The 18061-nt window shown below is 42.6% G+C and overlaps 1 protein-coding gene and 1 pseudogene across 1 annotated transcript; both read right to left on the minus strand.

Annotated features, from left to right (window-relative positions):
- Window positions 1-304: 304 nt before the first annotated feature.
- LOC115015063 (protocadherin beta-16-like) lies at window positions 305-2759 on the minus strand (annotated as a pseudogene).
- A 1442-nt stretch (window positions 2760-4201) lies between these two features.
- On the minus strand, window positions 4202-6649 carry LOC115015064 (protocadherin gamma-A4-like). The gene has a single exon (XM_029442226.1). It carries the CDS (start codon window positions 6647-6649, stop codon window positions 4202-4204), a length of 2448 nt encoding a protein of 815 aa, XP_029298086.1.
- Between the last annotated feature and the right edge of the window lie 11412 nt (window positions 6650-18061).

An 18061-nucleotide genomic window follows, 5' to 3' on the forward strand; every position in this document is an offset into this window, starting at 1 on the left:
ACTAATTTGTTAAGAAAATAAACGTAACGTGTATCGTCTAAGAAAGGACCGGGAGAGAACTGACAACTATGTGAACAAGAACAAAACAATAAAAGTAGAACACATGTCTCACAAACAGAAACCAAGTGAGGTCTAACGGTTAAGAAGGACAACAGGCAACATGTGTTGTAGTTGTCTGACGTAATTTACGACATTATCAGCAGATTATACAAACGTAAGTGTACGTTCATTATAAAAAATGTTTGCATCAGCAACCACACAATCGCTACTGAGGTAAAAACACACACTGATGGCCAGACAGAATTTAAAGGAACTCAATAAACCAAAGAAACATTTTGTGACCAGTAAAGCAATGTGAACGTGTTCCTACCTCTACAGCCGGCTCTAAGTCTTCAAACGGGTCAACAAAGTCAGATGGACTTTTCCTCAGAGTCTGGTCAGCAGGCAGTGTGTTGTCATTGTAAGATGACACGAACTTAAAGTCACTGGTTCTAGAACCTGTTGTCAGGTAGGCGTCATAATTGTACGCGCTGCGTAAAGTTCCTGTGCCGTCAACATCTGCGTAAGTAGGAGGGAGATAAGCGCTGGGGATGGCAACTGCTCCATCAAACAACAGTCTGGGCTTTCTACTGCGACAAAACCTCACACCCAGGATGATGATGATGAAGGTCAGAAAAAAGGTGGACACGGACACCAGCGCGATGATCAGATAAGAGGTCAGTTTGGAGTTCTTCTCATCATAAGAAATATCCTTCAGTTCTGGCACCTCAGCCAAGTTATCAGAGATAAGTAAATACATGGAGCAGGTGGCAGAGAGAGAGGGCTGTCCGTTATCTTTCACTGCCACAATAAGGTTCTGTTTCATGCTGTCAGACTCAGAAATGTCCCGCTGTGTCCTGATCTCTCCGCTGTGGAGACCAATAGTGAAAAGTCCCGGATCAGTGGATTTGACTATATGATAGGACAGCCAGGCGTTCTGTCCGGAGTCTGCGTCCACCGCTATCACTTTGGACACCAGAGAGCCTCCGTGTGCAGCTTTGGGGACCAGCTCGGTCATGAAGGAGTTGCCCTCCGGGGCGGGGTACAGTATCTGAGGAGAGTTGTCATTCACATCCGATACGAACACACTGACGGTCACGTTGCTGCTGAGCGGAGGAGAACCGTTGTCTCTGGCCGTCACGTGGACTTTAAAACTCCTGAACTGTTCATAATCAAACGACCTCACAGCGTGGATCACCCCCGTGTCTCCGTTAACAGAGAGATAGGAGGACACCGGGGCACCGTTCACCTCACCGGCTAACAGAGAATAAATCACTGTACCGTTTTGTCTCCAGTCGGGGTCTCGAGCAGTAACGGAACATAAAGTGGAGCCAGGTTTGTTATTTTCACTCACATATGCGCTGTACGACTGTTCCTCAAACACAGGTGGGTTGTCGTTGATGTCTGCTACAGATAACTGAACAGTTTTAGAGGAGGACAGAGGTGGAGAGCCCTCGTCAGTGGCACTGATTGTAATGTTGTAGTCAGACACTAGTTCACGGTCCAGTTGTCCTGTGGTCACCAGAGAATAATAGTTTTTAATAGAAGGAACCAACTTAAAAGGGACGTTTTGCTGAATGGAGCAGCGGACCTGTCTGTTATTCTCAGAGTCTCTATCCTGCACGTTAATGATGCCCACCTCTGTACCAGGTGACACGTTCTCAGGTATGGGGTTAGTCAGTGATTTCAGATATATCACTGGAGCATTATCATTCACATCAGTAACATCTATTATAACTTTGGCGTAAGAAGTTAGTCCTAAACCATCTTCAGCTTCCACCCTCAATTCAAAAGAATTAATTTCTTCAAAGTCGATCACTACCAGTTACTCTAATTTGTCCCGTTTTAGGATCAATAGAAAATACATTTACATCGTCATCAGATCCGTGTCCAAAGTCATACGTCACATCTCCATTAACCCCTTCGTCTGCGTCAGTAGCACTAACATTAATCACTAAGGTGTCTGGAGGAGAGTTTTCAGGCAGACTGGCTTTATAAACGGCCTGGCTAAACACTGGGGCGTTATCATTAGCATCCAGCACAGTGACGTGTATGACTACAGTACCTGATCTCTGAGGAGAGCCTCCATCTAAAGCTGTGAGAAGCAAATTGAATCTCTTTTTGCCTTTTCACGATCAAGTTTATTCTCTAGTACAAGTTCAACCTTGTTGCTGTCAACAGAGAGAATAAAGTTGTCGTTTTTCTGTAGGCTGTACCTCTGAACAGCATTTTGACCTATATCTGCGTCATGGGCCTCGTCGATAGAGAAGCGGTTACCCTTGTCAGCTGACTCCCTTATTTCCTTTTCAATCAAATGTTTTTTGAATTTTGGCGAGTTGTCGTTTACATCTTGAATATGAAGACTGACACGATGAAGCTCCAGAGGATTTTCTAACACCAGATCTACTTTCACAACACACGAGGGTTTCTTGCCACAAAGGCTTTCTCTGTCCATTCTCTCCGATGTGACCAAATCTCCAGTACTCAGATTAATATCACAGTACCGTTTACGAGTCCCCTCAAAATCAACACGGGCCTTTCGGGAAGATAAAGTCCTCAGATCAAGACTCGAGATCTTTGGCTATATTTCCAATAACAGACTCGCGTTTCATCTCTTCTGGAACAGAATAACTCAGGTCTCCATTAACGAGCTGCAGCGTTACGATAAAGGAAGCAAAGCAGAGGATCGACCGCAGCGCTGAAAATCCTTTGTCTCCCATCCTGACACCAGAAGCCTCCTCAGCTTGTACAATTTACACTTCCAGTGACGACGAAATAAAAGCTGTCCAAAAACACAAAATAATCCAACACTTCACAGCAATGTGCACGATACGATGTGTTCGGAAATGTAGCCGTTTCTCTGAAAATCTGCAGCTGATATCTTTGTAGTAGTAGTGGGTGGAGTGGTGAGAGCCTATTATCTGTCAGCAAACAGCGACACCATGAGTCACTTTTTATCTTCACAGTGTGTAATAAAATATTCCCATTGATTCTCAACCCACAATAAGATAACATATACACTCACGTCCAAATGAAATGCACATGTTCAGTAAATCTATAATTTACTTAAAAGACAAACCACTTATTCGTTTTTATTGGTTCAGCATTGAATACAGTATGTAGGAGTTTTTCACCCAGTACAACTGCAATGACATTTGGGTTTAATTAATAATCTTTACTTGAGCTTTCTAAAAGTTATCATACAGATGAAGGTGGCTATAGATAAACAAGTGCTACAGTTTGAGCCTTCACAAAAGAAGAGCAGCTAATCTCTCAGTATAACACTGTAACACATTATTTTAATATAGAGCTGTTGTTGAAGGATTAATATTAAGACAATACGTTAAAGCAATCACTTAAATTACAACAATCTTAGGTTTTCAATTCTTATACATCAATGAATTATTGTAGTTATTATTAGCACCATAATAGGGAGAACATGGCTGCGGAGAAAAAGACATGTAAAGTTGCAGCTGTTTGTGAGAGCACGTGGAGTGTTTCAGGACCACGGACAGAGACCTTAAGATTGGACAAAGGTGAAGTCACAAAGATATAGAATCCTGTGTTAGTCTCCTGCTCAGACATCTTAGACTGTACTAACGTGCAAAACCAGCTGAAATATAGGAAGTAATCATTCTGTGACAGCTTATAACTCATGACTCCATCTTCCTGGGAAAACAAACGGATCTTATAACTACAATGTATTTCCATGAGCCCCAGGTTTTCTGCTGACAAAGATCAGGTTGAAGCAACTCCTTGGTCGCTATTGATTGTATTATTCAAAACAGCAGATTAGTTCAACAACATAATCCACAGACAACTTTATAAAACATAAAAACATAAATTAATGTTTGAACTAACTAATTCGTCAAGAACATACAGTTAAAGTGTGTGTCTGAGAGAGGACCTGAACAGAACTGACAGCTGTGTCAACAAGAACCAACAATTAAAGGTAGAAAACACATCTTAAAAAATAGATACCAGGTGAAGTCAAAAATGTATGAAGGACAACAGGCAAAAAAGAGGTAGCCATTGTCGGAAGTAATTTAAAGCATAAACAGCGGACATAAGACAAAAGTTTCCCTCCATAATACAAATAGTTTTCTTTACAACTTTACAATTACTTTCTGAGGTAAAAACACATACTGAGGTCAGAAAGACATTAAAAACTCAATAAAGACAAAAAACATTGTGTGACCAGTAAAGCAATGTGAACTGCTCCTACCTCTACAGCCGGCTCTAAGTCTTCAAACGGGTCAACAAAGTCGGATGGACTTTTCCTCAGCGTCTGGTCAGCAGGCAGTGTGTTGTCATTGTAAGATGACACGAACTTAAAGTCACTGGTTCTAGAACCTGTTGTCAGGTAGGCGTCATAATTGTAAGCGCTGCGTAAAGTTCCTGTGCCGTCAACATCTGCGTAAGTAGGAGGGAGATAAGCGCTGGGGATGGCAACTGCTCCATCAAACAACAGTCTGGGCTTTCTACTGCGACAAAACCTCACACCCAGGATGATGATGATGAAGGTCAGAAAAAAGGTGGACACGGACACCAGCGCGATGATCAGATAAGAGGTCAGTTTGGAGTTCTTCTCATCATAAGAAATATCCTTCAGTTCTGGCACCTCAGCCAAGTTGTCAGAGATAAGTAAATACATGGAGCAGGTGGCAGAGAGAGAGGGCTGTCCGTTATCTTTCACTGCCACAATAAGGTTCTGTTTCATGCTGTCAGACTCAGAAATGTCCCGCTGTGTCCTGATCTCTCCGCTGTGGAGACCAATAGTGAAAAGTCCCGGATCAGTGGATTTGACTATATGATAGGACAGCCAGGCGTTCTGTCCGGAGTCTGCGTCCACTGCTATCACTTTGGACACCAGAGAGCCTCCGTGTGCAGCTTTGGGGACCAGCTCGGTCATGAAGGAGTTGCCCTCCGGGGCGGGGTACAGTATCTGAGGAGAGTTGTCGTTCACATCCGATACGAACACACTGACGGTCACGTTGCTGCTGAGCGGAGGAGAACCGTTGTCTCTGGCCGTCACGTGGACTTTAAAACTCCTGAACTGTTCATAATCAAACGACCTCACAGCGTGGATCACCCCCGTGTCTCCGTTAACAGAGAGATAGGAGGACACCGGGGCACCGTTCACCTCACCGGCTAACAGAGAATAAATCACTGTACCGTTTTGTCTCCAGTCGGGGTCTCGAGCAGTAACGGAACATAAAGTGGAGCCAGGTTTGTTATTTTCACTCACATATGCGCTGTACGACTGTTCCTCAAACACAGGTGGGTTGTCGTTGATGTCTGCTACAGATAACGGAACAGTTTTAGAGGAGGACAGAGGTGGAGAGCCCTCGTCAGTGGCACTGATTGTAATGTTGTAGTCAGACACTAGTTCACGGTCCAGTTGTCCTGTGGTCACCAGAGAATAATAGTTTTTAATAGAAGGAACCAACTTAAAAGGGACGTTTTGCTGAATGGAGCAGCGGACCTGTCTGTTATTCTCAGAGTCTCTATCCTGCACGTTAATGATGCCCACCTCTGTACCAGGTGACACGTTCTCAGGTATGGGGTTAGTCAGTGATTTCAGATATATCACTGGAGCATTATCATTCACATCAGTAACATCTATTATTACTTTGGCGTAAGAAGTTAGTCCTAAACCATCTTTAGCTTCCACCCTCATTTCAAAAGAACTATTTTCTTCAAAGTCGATCTCTCCAGTTACTCTAATTTGTCCCGTTTTAGGGTCAATAGAAAATAATTTTTCATCGTCATCTGACACGTGGCTTAAATCATACGTCACATCTCCATTCACTCCTTCATCTGCGTCAGTAGCACTAACATTAATCACTAAGGTGTCTGGAGGAGAGTGTTCAGGCAGACTGGCTTTATAAACGGCCTGGCTAAACACTGGGGCGTTATCATTAGCATCCAGCACAGTGACGTGTATGACTACAGTACCTGATCTCTGAGGAGAGCCTCCATCTAAAGCTGTGAGGAGCAAATTAATCTCTTTTTGCTTTTCACGATCAAGTTTATTCTCTAGTACAAGTTCAACCTTGTTGCTGTCAACAGAGAGAATAAAGTTGTCGTTTTTCTGTAGGCTGTACCTCTGAACAGCATTTTGACCTATATCTGCGTCATGGGCCTCGTCGATAGAGAAGCGGTTACCCTTGTCAGCTGACTCCCTTATTTCCATTTCAATCAATTGTTTTTTGAATTTCGGCGAGTTGTCGTTTACATCTTGAATATGAAGACTGACACGATGAAGCTCCAGAGGATTTTCTAACACCAGATCTACTTTCACAACACACGAGGGTTTCTTGCCACAAAGGCTTTCTCTGTCCATTCTCTCCGATGTGACCAAATCTCCAGTACTCAGATTAATATCACAGTACCGTTTACGAGTCCCCTCAAAATCAACACGGGCCTTTCGGGAAGATAAAGTCCTCAGATCAAGACCGAGATCTTTAGCTATATTTCCAATGACAGACTCGCGTTTCATCTCTTCTGGAACAGAATAACTCAGGTCTCCATTAACGAGCTGCAGCGTTACGATAAAGGAAGCAAAGCAGAGGATCGACCGCAGCGCTGAAAATCCTTTGTCTCCCATCGTAGGAAAAACACGTCCACGGATTGTATACATTGTTGTACAGAACAACACAATCTAATTCCAAAACAAGAATCAGTAATCCAACATTTTACAACATTGAACGCGATGAAAAACCGTCGGGGAATGAAGGAATTGCTCTGAGAAATTACAACAGATTGTAATGCAGTATGTGTATGTAATATGTAATCCACAGTGGGTGGAGATGTCTGTGCTCCTTGTGTGCTGGCATACAGCGGCACCATGAGTCGCTTTCCACTCGTTGCACCTGCATGCAATATTCTCCATGCATGTCTCATCTGCACTCACTTTAACACCAACGCTGTGCCATATGTAAAACATAAACCCCACAATATAATATATAATGTTCAAAGTTTCAAAAATGTAAAAGTAACTGATGAAAACAATTGTTTTCTGTTATTGACAAACGTATATTTACTTGCTTACCCTTAATATAAAATCAAACGTAAATAATTGACAGATTGACAGATTTGCACCGATAAAGCATGAACGAAATGCACGTTTTAGCACCATGGATAAACAGCCTCTACTTATCCATTAAAGACATGAACCATTATTCATGTCACTATTAATGCTATTTTATACCATTTTTATTCTGCTATTTAATACTATTCTTAATACTATTGTTTAATGATATTTCACATTAACATCAACATTGTGATTATTGTACTGTAAATGCTCTGTATAATTGTGTTCTAATTTTCATGTTTTTGCTGTGAAGCACTATGGGCTGAAAATCTTTTATGAAAGGTGCTATACAAATAAAGCTTATTATTATTTTTAAAAATTCATTACACAACTTGTGTTTGGTAAGACACTGTATGATCTCGTTAAAGGTATGAGCTCTTGACTAGTGTATGGATGACATCAAATCACAAACACAAAGTGTAAAAATATGTGTTGCTAAAGAATATATGTTCCTTATTATTAGGAAGACATAATTAGAATAAATTGCTGCTCATGTTTTCTTATAGATATATCACAAAGAGAAAAATAAGTTTCCCTGCCATCAGTATCATGGTCAGAGGCAACATGAAGATCACATGAACTGTATTGTTCTTACTCTTACGTTTTTACTATATTAGTCATAGAATGCTAGGCGGCATTGGATTTATTATAATTAATAATAAATACATAATATACATAATTTACACAACTATACAAATACATTTGCCTCATTATGGGAAATGTAATTCTCAAACGCAATACTATCTACAACTTACAAAATAAATCAACATTTGCTTCAATGGAGAAAACAAGGAAAACCAAGCTTAAAAATGTATAAAATAATTTAAATTAGTTTAAATTGGCTAAGATAAAAAATATATAAAATATCACCATTAAAAGGCTAAAGTAAAGAGATATGTTTTTAGCTTACTTTTGAAGATATTGAGCGAGTTTGCCTCCCTAATGTCTGCAGGTAAAGTGTTCCATAGCTTTGGTGCATAATTGATAAAGGCTGCATCCCCAATTTTCTTTTTGATGTTTCTGGGAACATTTAATAAACCAGTAGTGGATGATCGTAATGTTGTTGGGGGCACATAGTTTATTAGAGAGTTGGCAGTGTAACTTGGTGCGGTTCCATTTAGGGCTTTGTATACAAGAAGGAGGACCTTAAAGTCAATTCTAAAAGTTACTGGAAGCCAGTGTAGAGCGGCTAACACTAGACTGATGTGGTCTCTCCTCTTGGTTCTAGTCAGCAGCCTCGCTGCAGCGTTTGGGATGAGCTGAAGTCTCTCCGTTGTTTTTTTTGGAAGGCCGGTAAAGAGTGCATTACAGTAATGGAGTCGGCTTGAGATAAAAGCATGGATTAGTTTTTCAGCATCCTTTTGATTTATAAATTGTCTGATTTTAGCTATATTTCTAAGGTGGAAGAATTATGTTTTTGTTACCTTGTTTATGTGAGATTTAAAGCTTAGATCTGAGTCTATGATAACACTAAGACTTGTGACTTCAGGTTTAATCAAAAGAGTAAGTTTCCCCATGTTATTCAGCATCATCTCTCTTTTTGTTACAGGACCTGCTAGTAGGATTTCAGTTTTGTTCTCATTTAATTTTAAGATATTATTGCTCATCCATTTATTTATTGCTGACAGACAGGTGGTGATGGAGTTAATAGCTGTAGTATCATTACCAGTGGTAGCATGTATAGAACAGTAATGGACCGAGGCAGCTCCCTTGTGGAACTCCAAAGTGGGCATCATGCTTCTCTGACACATGATCTCCATGCCTGACAAAATACTTGCTCCCTTTGATATATGTTCTGAACCAGTTTAATACACAGTCAGAAAGACCAACCAGTTTTTCTAGACGATTAATTAGGATGTCATGGTCGATCGTGTCAAATGCTGCACTTAGGTCTAGTAGGATAAGAATTGAGACCTTGTTTGTGTCAGAGTTTAGTCTGAGGTCACTAATTATTTTAGTCAGAGCAGTTTCAGTACTGTGGCAGTCTCTGAAGCCTGATTGAAATTCCTCCAGGATGTTGTTTTCTTTAAGAAAGGAGTTTATTTGGGCCGAGACAATTTTTTCTAGTATTTTGCTGATGAATGGAAGGTTAGATATTGGCCTGTAGTTGGTCAGCATATTACTGTCTAGGTTAGGTTTCTTTAGCAAGGGTTTTATAACGGCTGTTTTGAAGACGTCTGGGAAAATTCCCGTTAGAAGAGACTGGTTTATAATATGTAGGACGTGACTTGAAATGCTGTCGAATATCCGCTTAAAGAATGCAGTAGGTATCGGGTCAACACAAAGAGTTACATTCCATCACAGTTTTATGAAGCTCAGTTAATGTGATGCAGGTCAATGTTCCCATGGTTACATCACAATGTTTGCAGATGTTCTCTGTGTCTGCATCATAAGTGATGCTGGCTCTGATTTAAGTTATTTTATTATTGAGGAATAATGCGAGTTCTTCACACTTTGATGCAGAGGACTGCGGAGGGGTGGGGGCAGTGTTCAGTAGTTGGTTAATAGTCGAGAATAGTATTCTAGAATTTCCAACATTCTCTGTGACAATCTTAGAAAAGTAATCCTTTCTTGCCAGCTGCATTGCTTTACCATAGGCAGCCATGGATTCGTTGTAGATATCATAGTTAACTGTGAGCTTAGTTTTCCTCCGTCTTCGTTCAGCTGCTCTACAAGTCCTCTTAGTCTGAGTAACATTGCTGTTGTTTAACCATGGGGAGATTCTGTCAGTGGATTTCTTTTTTACCTTTAATGGAGCAACACTATCCAGGGTAGATGACAAGGTGTTGTTTAGATTTTCAACCACTGAGATTTAAGGAGCAGTCTGAGCATGGCTCACATGATCTCATGATGTTAGAGAATGTTTCCTCTGCTGTGTCATCTAGTATTCTTTTTTTGACCACTGTCTCTCTTTTGGTCTTTGTTAAGAGTAGGTTAGCATCAAAAAACACACAGTGATGGTCAGATATTGGTAACTCTGAGACCTTATCGATGTCCATCCTTGTCGTTATCACTAAGTCTAGCGTGTTACCATGCTGATGAGTGGGTTCACTGATATTTTGTTTTAGATCGTAGCTGTCTAGTAACTTTTCAAGTTCAATAGTCTTGGGATCATTCTTCTTATTTACGTGAATATTTAGGTCTCCATGCAGGATTATTCTTTCACATCTAGTGATGCTGAGTGAAATCAGCTCTAAGAATTCCTCTAGAAATAGTGCTGAATATTTTGGTGGCCTATACAATGTGATGATGAGCAAAGATAATTCTGCTTTGAGCTCAATAGCAAGATATTCAAATGATGTAAATTTACCCAGGTCAATGTAATTACATACAAGCGACGCTGATAAGATAGCGGCAATCCCTCCACCTTTCCTATTTTGCCTAACTGCCTGATAGTATTATAGTTTGGAGGATACAGTCTCAGTCAGTGTTGCCACTCCAGTAATGTTGTTTAACCAGGTCTCAACTAGAAACATACAGTGCAAGTTCTTTTGAACTATCATATCATTAATCAAAAAAGATTTGGTAGCCAGTGATCTGACATTCAGAAGAGCCACTTTCAGCTGCAGGGAGTCCTTGACAGGAGTCAAAGCCGGTCCTGGCTGTGCACTGATATATCTAAGATAACAAGACGCAGTGCGTGCTGAGTGCTGATTATTTAGTCTGGTAGTAGTCAAGACAGGAATGGCATGACCAGTTTGATGGGGGGGTGATGTCCTTGAGCAGGCTTTTGGCATAAGCCAAGGGGGAGGTGCGGGAGACATCTGGGAGGGGGGAGAAGAATGGGGGATGATGGTGGGGTATGATGGTTTTGAGCAGGGGGTTATTTGAGGTGTCAGTTTAAGACCACCTTTCACCAATTTGTTCATCCTGTCGCTGAAAGGGAGGAAGGGAGAGGAAGATGAGGAAGAGGGGGAGGGGAGGGGTAGGGTGTCTCAGTGCTACTCCACAAAATTTCAACTTCATCTATGTCTGTCGGTGGAGTTGAGGGACTGGGGTCCTTGGTGTGCAGGCTTGTTGTGGCTGGTACTGCAGCAAGGTCACTCGCTCCAGTTGTTTGGACGTCATCATGGTGGTTATCTGGTGGTGTGGGAGGATGGTGTCTCCTTGCATTTAGCCAAAGTCTGGTGGCTAATGGAGTGATCTATATTGGAAGTGAACAGTTTTTCTCCAGATCTGTTGAGAGAAAGTCCATTTCTTCCAAAAAGGCCTCTACGCTGCCAGAACAGATTGAAGTTGTCAATAAAGTTCACTTTGTTGAGCCTACAACTTTTAGCAGTTCAGTAAAGTCATGTTTTAATGTTTCCGTTTCTCCCTTGCCTGAAGTACTGCAATCTTCTGTAGATGTCCACGGCAGTCCGTGCAGGGGGGCATATCCGTGAAAATTAAATTAATATTAGCAGAAAGATGCAAGTAGAGGTAAGCAGGGGCAAGAGGGGAAATAGCAAGCAGAGAAGCGTCCGCACAGCGAGAAAGCAGGATGCATTGGTAAGCATTGGTAATGGTTATGAATTATTATTAATATAGCAAATCCAACAGATATTAAACTCAACAAGAGCTAGCTCAACAAAGGTTTAGTGTACGTGACCCAAACGGTGTGTTCAATGTTTTAGTACATATGCTTATAAAGATTATATAAGCACTACCAATTCCCTATGAAGTTTTTGGTGGCACTGACAGCTCTTATTGCTCTAGACTTGCGACTACTGAGTAGTATGTGGGTTTTCTTTTACTGTAACATAATGCACAATAGCATCTACATTTAACAAGGGACTTCTGAACAAAAGGGTAATGAGTAAAAGTATTAAACTGTAATTGCACACAGGCTATAAATAGTTTGTTCTTCCTTACTCCAGAGATGAAAATCAAACATGTTTAAAATGATCACCAAACAAGGAATGCTTCGTGCACAGATCATAGGCACAAGCATGGATAATAAAAAGCGGGACTAATGCAGTGATGGCTCACGGCAATAGTCTTGGTATATTCATATTAATTAAATCACAGGTGTTACTGTGCGAAGTGTTTGAAATAATTTTGATTGACACCATTACAATCTGCTAGGTGCTGTTGTGCTTCGGCCCCGGTCTTTAAGCGCTGATAGGGCTTGGCCGCTTCGCAGGCCACCAGACGTCACGGTAAATTGTTGCGTTATAAAAGCGCCAAACTTCGAATATAATTATTTCGGCACAAATAGTAATGAAGCCCCAAAGCTTCATAAGGCGCCCATTACAATGACGCATACAACTGTACCAACTTTGTGAACGCTAACTGGGCTTCAATAAACATACACATGACAACGAAATGTAAAGTTTAATAAGGTTAGCTAAGGTTACTTATCAGGGGACATGGTAACTTATCTAACCAGTTGGCAATTGTAAAACCAGACTTTATAAAGCAGCTAACTTGTTGAATCTTGCTAGCTTAGTACTAAAGCTAGTAATGCTTACTTTGACGTTGTTAAGCTAACAGTTAACTTCCGTCACTGGCTGTGTTTCTTGTCGCGTTGGTTACCTTGGTGAAGATTAATTTACCTGTTAAAAATGAACTTTCGGTTGTTTGTTGCTATTGAAGTCCTGAACTGAAACGGTTTATCTGCTATGTTTCTGTTAAATTGCTGGTGTTTAACTTTTAACATTTGAACGAGAATGGAAAGGAAATGAAGAAGAAGAAGAAGAAGAAGAAGAAGAAGAAGAAGAAGAAGAAGAAGAAGAAGCCAAACAGCGTCGTGGTTCATTCGGAACCTAACCTTAATTACTTCCACCGGAAATACGATTTAACTTTACCAAGTACCAGGTTCATATTTAGCATTTAAGTAGTCACGTATATATTTGTATGCAGTCTTACATTAAATAGTAACAATATTGTTTATATATATTTATATTTTGTATATACTGTATATGAATTAAATACATTATCAATATAATATATAATAAACATTTGTAAGTATTACAATTATTTATAAAACATATAAATCAACAAAGTGTATATACTTCATTGAAGGACAGATGCATTTCAAGTATCTATGTTTAATTAAAGGACCAATGCATGCCATACAATATACAATTAAGGCAATATTTTTCCTTTCATTTTTCTTTTCTTCACATACCCAACCTCCCCTTCTGCCCTTTCCTTGGAACTCCAAGTTAAACATAAAAAGAACATTGGTTCCCCATGAGAAGCTAATATATAGTACACGATGCACAATAGTACACATAGTACACATATAGTACACATAGTACATATGTTACGGGTCCCAAAGTTGGTACCACAGCAACAATATATGATTCTGTAAAATACAGATAAGAGTGCAGCAGCAATGAAGACACGGAGCATTCAGTTCGTCATCCAGATTGCTTCTGAGGAGGGGGCGGAGATTCCCCCACTAAGACAACCCGGAGCGCAACTGCTCAACTGTGTCAACAGTTCCACCTTAGTGCTGCTTACAGTCAACATCTCTCCATAATACATATGGAAAAGTAAAATGACGTGCTTGTCACCTACATTAATAGAAATAATAATAATAATAATAATAATAATAATAATAATAATAATAATAATAATAAAATAAATAATAATAATAATAATAGTTGTTGGTCTCTGGTAGACCTTCGTAGTGTAGGCTGAGTGTCCGGCTGAGTCTCTCTGTTTCTTCGGTCATAGTAGTGTTTGCTTTTAGCACTTCACTGTTGGCTGTTGGTGCTTGCTATTGACAGGAATCGAACCCAGGGTCTCCCGCGTACCACTGTGCTACCCAGGGGTGATAGGCTCAGATGCAGAGACAGACACAGGCTTGGGGTGGGTCAGAAAAGGAATCTTTACTTTTAGAGCAAACAGGTGGCAGGACAAAACTCAAAATACCTCCAGACAACTAACAGGTAAAGTCTGGGCAAAAACAGGATCAACAGAGGATATCCGAAAAACAGGCAGCAAAAGGATCTCAAGAGCTAACGAGTAAAAAGGCAGTTAACTAAGGAACTCGAGACAAGGGCTCAAAAACGGACACTTCAAGAGACAGATCAAACCTCACAAACTTAGCCTCCGGCAACAAATCAAGACTCAGCAATAAACAGAAGAAAACAGGCAGCTTATAAATGCTAGCAAACAAGGAACAGGTGCAAACAATGAAACAATAAAGACAAGCACATGACACACAGAAATGAACGGTGGCGACCCCACATGGTCAAAAGAGGAACTGCAGTCCAAAAACCCTGACAGGACCCCTCTCCCTATGAACGTCTCCTGACGTTCCCACACGGGCGATCAGGGTGGCTCTGGTGGAAGGCCCGGATCGAGAACATGCCGAGACGGGACCCAGGACTGCTCCTCAGGACCATAGCCCTCCCAGTCCACCAGGTATTGAAGGCCCCTCCCTACCCGGCGAGAATCCATTAGGCGGTGGATTGAATAAGCAGGACCACCATCAACGATTCTGGGGGGCGGAGGGGGTTTAGCTTGAGGGACCAAAGGACTTGTGGCGATAGGGCGTAGGCGAGAGACGTGAAAGGTGGGATTGATCCGCATGGACCGGGGAAGTTGGAGACGGTAAGCAACTGGGTTGATCCTCCTCAAGATCTTGAAGGGCCCCACGAACCGTGGCGCCAGCTTGCGGGACTCCACCCGTAGAGGAAGATCCCGTGTTGACAGATAGACCCTCTGCCCCGGACGTAGCGGTGGTGTAGGTCTGCGGCGGCGGTTAGCATGGTGCTGGTACTGGCGTGCGGACCGCTGCAGGGTAGACCGGGCCTTGCGCCAGACCCGCCTGCACCGTCGGACAAAGCTCTGGGCCGAGGGAATACCCACATCAGTCTCTTGGTCAGGGAAGAGTGGAGGCTGAAAACCAAACTGGCACTCGAAGGGACTGAGACCCGTAGCAGAAGAACACAAGGTATTATGAGCATATTCAGCCCAGATCACAAACCTGCTCCATGATGATGGATTGGAGGAGGCCAGGCTTCAGAGGGTGGTTTCCAGGTCCTGATTTAGCCTCTCAGTCTGACCATTGGTCTCAGGATGGAACCCTGAGGAGAGACTGACCGTAGCCCCAATCAACCTGCAGAAGGCCCTCCAAAACTGCGCAGTAAACTGGGGCCCACGATCCGAGACCACATCCAGGGGGAGACCAAAGAACCTGAAGACATTATGGCACACAGCCTCGGCGGTCTCTAGTGCCGAAGGGAGTTTGGGCAGGGGAACGACCCGACACGCCTTGGAAAAGCGGTCGACAATAACCAAAATGACTGTGTTTCCCCGAGAGGGGGGAAGGCCTGTAACAAAGTCCAAGGAGATGTGGGACCAGGGCCACTTGGGGATGGGTAGAGGGTGAAGGAAACCATGAGGCGGGGTACGGGCACTCTTACTCTGGGCACAGACAGAGCAAGCAGCAACAAAGGACCTCCTCTTGACAAACTCCAGAGTCCTGCGTGCTCCCGGGTGGCTGGTAAGGCGTGAAGAGTGCCCCCACTGCAGAACTCGGGATCGCACCACAGTTGGGACAAATACCCGGTTGGAGGGTCCATTCCCGGGGTCTGGCTCCCTCTTCTGGGCCTGGCGAACCACAATCCTCGAGCTCGGGAGGATGGGTACTGGAACTCTCTCACCATCTGACCTGTGAAACAGTCTAGAGAGTGCATCAGGCTTCTGGTTCTTTGAACCGGGGCGGAAGGACAAAACTAAATCAAATCTATTAAAAAAAAGAGCCCACCTTGCCAGCCAGGAACTCCAGCTTCCCACTGTGGTGGTGGTAGTTTTGTTCTGCTGGTGTTAGTGTACGGGACCCATAGCCGATCACTCTCATCTTTCCATCCTGGTTTTGGTAGAGGACCGCCCCTAGGCCTTGTTGAGATGCATCGGTGTGGAGTACGAAGGGACAGTCAAAGTCTGGGTATGCCAACACTGGCGGGTTGGTAAAGATGTTTATTAGTCTTTCGAGGATCTGCTGGTGCTCACTGTTCCATTCTACTGAAGTGCGTGAATGCAGCTGAGGTCCCTTTGTTTTTCCCCCTGCAGTCTTGGGTTGAGGTGAACTGGACTTTACCTGGAGCAGGTAGCCATTGCCTGTTCTTCTTCCACACCAAGTGCTTTTTGGAAGAGGCTAATAACCAATGCAAATTCATCTGTAGGCGACTCTCGTCCCTTGATCATCTCTCCGAGAACATTAGCACCTATCAGAGGCTGAGGTAGGGGAAGCTGGCTGATCAAGAAGGGGACCTGTATTGCAAGGTTTGGATTGTCATTTCCTGTGAGGTTGACCATCATGCCCACCCATCCATCATATGAGATTGCTTGTCCGTTTGCAGCAAACAGATCAAGGCTTTCGTCTGGGTCAAGAAGCTCTTCCAGTGGTCGCACTGGTTGATCTGGGATACATTTCTCTTTCCAGTACCTGTCAATGAGACTTACTTGTGAACCAGAGTCAAATAGCACTGTTACTGCATAACCACTGATGAAACATTTCAGCTGACTCTTTTTCCCAATAAGTGACGCAGTGCGGGAGGTATTTTCAGGGGTCACAAGTATCTCTTGGGAGCAGGGGTCACTGGCTCTTTTGTAATGTTGTTTTAGTTTAGAGCAGGGGTCCCCAAACTTTTTCCTGTGAGGGCCACATAACTATTCCCTTCTCTGATGGGGGCCGGGGTCAGTTTGTAACAGAAAAAGTGTGACGATCGCAGAGGTGCCTAAACGTAAACATTTATTGTTTTCCAGAAAGCCACACATAACCAAGCTGAGATAACAGTCCACTTTTTAGCTTTGAGAGTTTGTCTGCTCGCATTTGGCCTTGCAAGTTATCATACTTGTCTTTGTGACGGGATTCATAGTGTCGGCGCATATTGTATTCTTTGAATACCGCCACCGCCTCTTGACAGATGAGACAAACAGCCTTTTCTTTGCATTGAACAAAAAAATAATCGTTTGACCACAACAGGTTAAATACCCTGCATTCTGAATCAATTTTTCTCTTACCTAACCTTTGGAAGATAATTTTCTGTTTGAGTCTAATCATGCGATACAGGAACTGCTGAGGTGGTTCTTGGTCGTTCTGTTTTGCACACATGAGCTCCTGGAACAGCTCTGTACTGACCTTCTCACCAAGGTGAGACCTGAGAAAGCCCTTGAGTTCAGAGTGTTATTTCATCCTTATTGGTGAGCATGTCTTTGAAGGCACCTGGCTTAACAATCCTCAGCACACTTCAAATAACCTCCGTCTCTGTGAATCCCTCCCTGACTCCCTCATCTATCTGTTTGCAGATGCTGCTATATGTAATATCAGAGTTTTGGTCCCCAATCTGTCCACTATGTACCTTAAATTCCCTTCGCTGGAGATAAGGGAGGTCCTTTAAGGAAACCATTTTCTCTGTATCAGCCTTTGATGTAGTGTAGCGTGATGTTCGATCAGCTGTAATGCGTAGGCACGGTCTGCTGTGCTAGCCATATCTTTGTAGTATTGTAGCCTCTTGCCCAGCTCTTCATGCATTACTTGGAGCTGTTCTACACTATCAGTGGTAGTGTCTGTGCTAATGTTAGTGTGCTGCTCCGTGGCATGGACTGTGGTGGTAGCCATTGGAAGAGCAGTAGAGTGTCTGGTAGTTATTGTGTCAACGTTAGCATCTGATAGTGTAGTGTAATCCTCTACTCCGGCAGACGTGGTTGTGAATGAATCATGTTCCTGTGTTACCCCATTTGTGACAACAACTGTATCATTATTATGAATATTACTTACAAGATCATTTAACCTTAGCAACCGACCCATACCTTCATCTTCAGAACTACAAAAGTCATCAGACTGCATGTAGCGAAGGACATAGTCCACACAACCTTCTTCATCAGTGGACTCATCTGCACCTTCAAGGTCAGTTGCAATGTCCCTCACAAGCTGGTAGGCTTTGATGCCTGAAAGCTTGTACAGTTCCTTTTTAATGCACCAAA

Source organism: Cottoperca gobio, chromosome 10 (genome assembly GCF_900634415.1).
Source record: "Cottoperca gobio chromosome 10, fCotGob3.1, whole genome shotgun sequence".
NCBI classification, from domain to species: domain Eukaryota; kingdom Metazoa; phylum Chordata; class Actinopteri; order Perciformes; family Bovichtidae; genus Cottoperca; species Cottoperca gobio.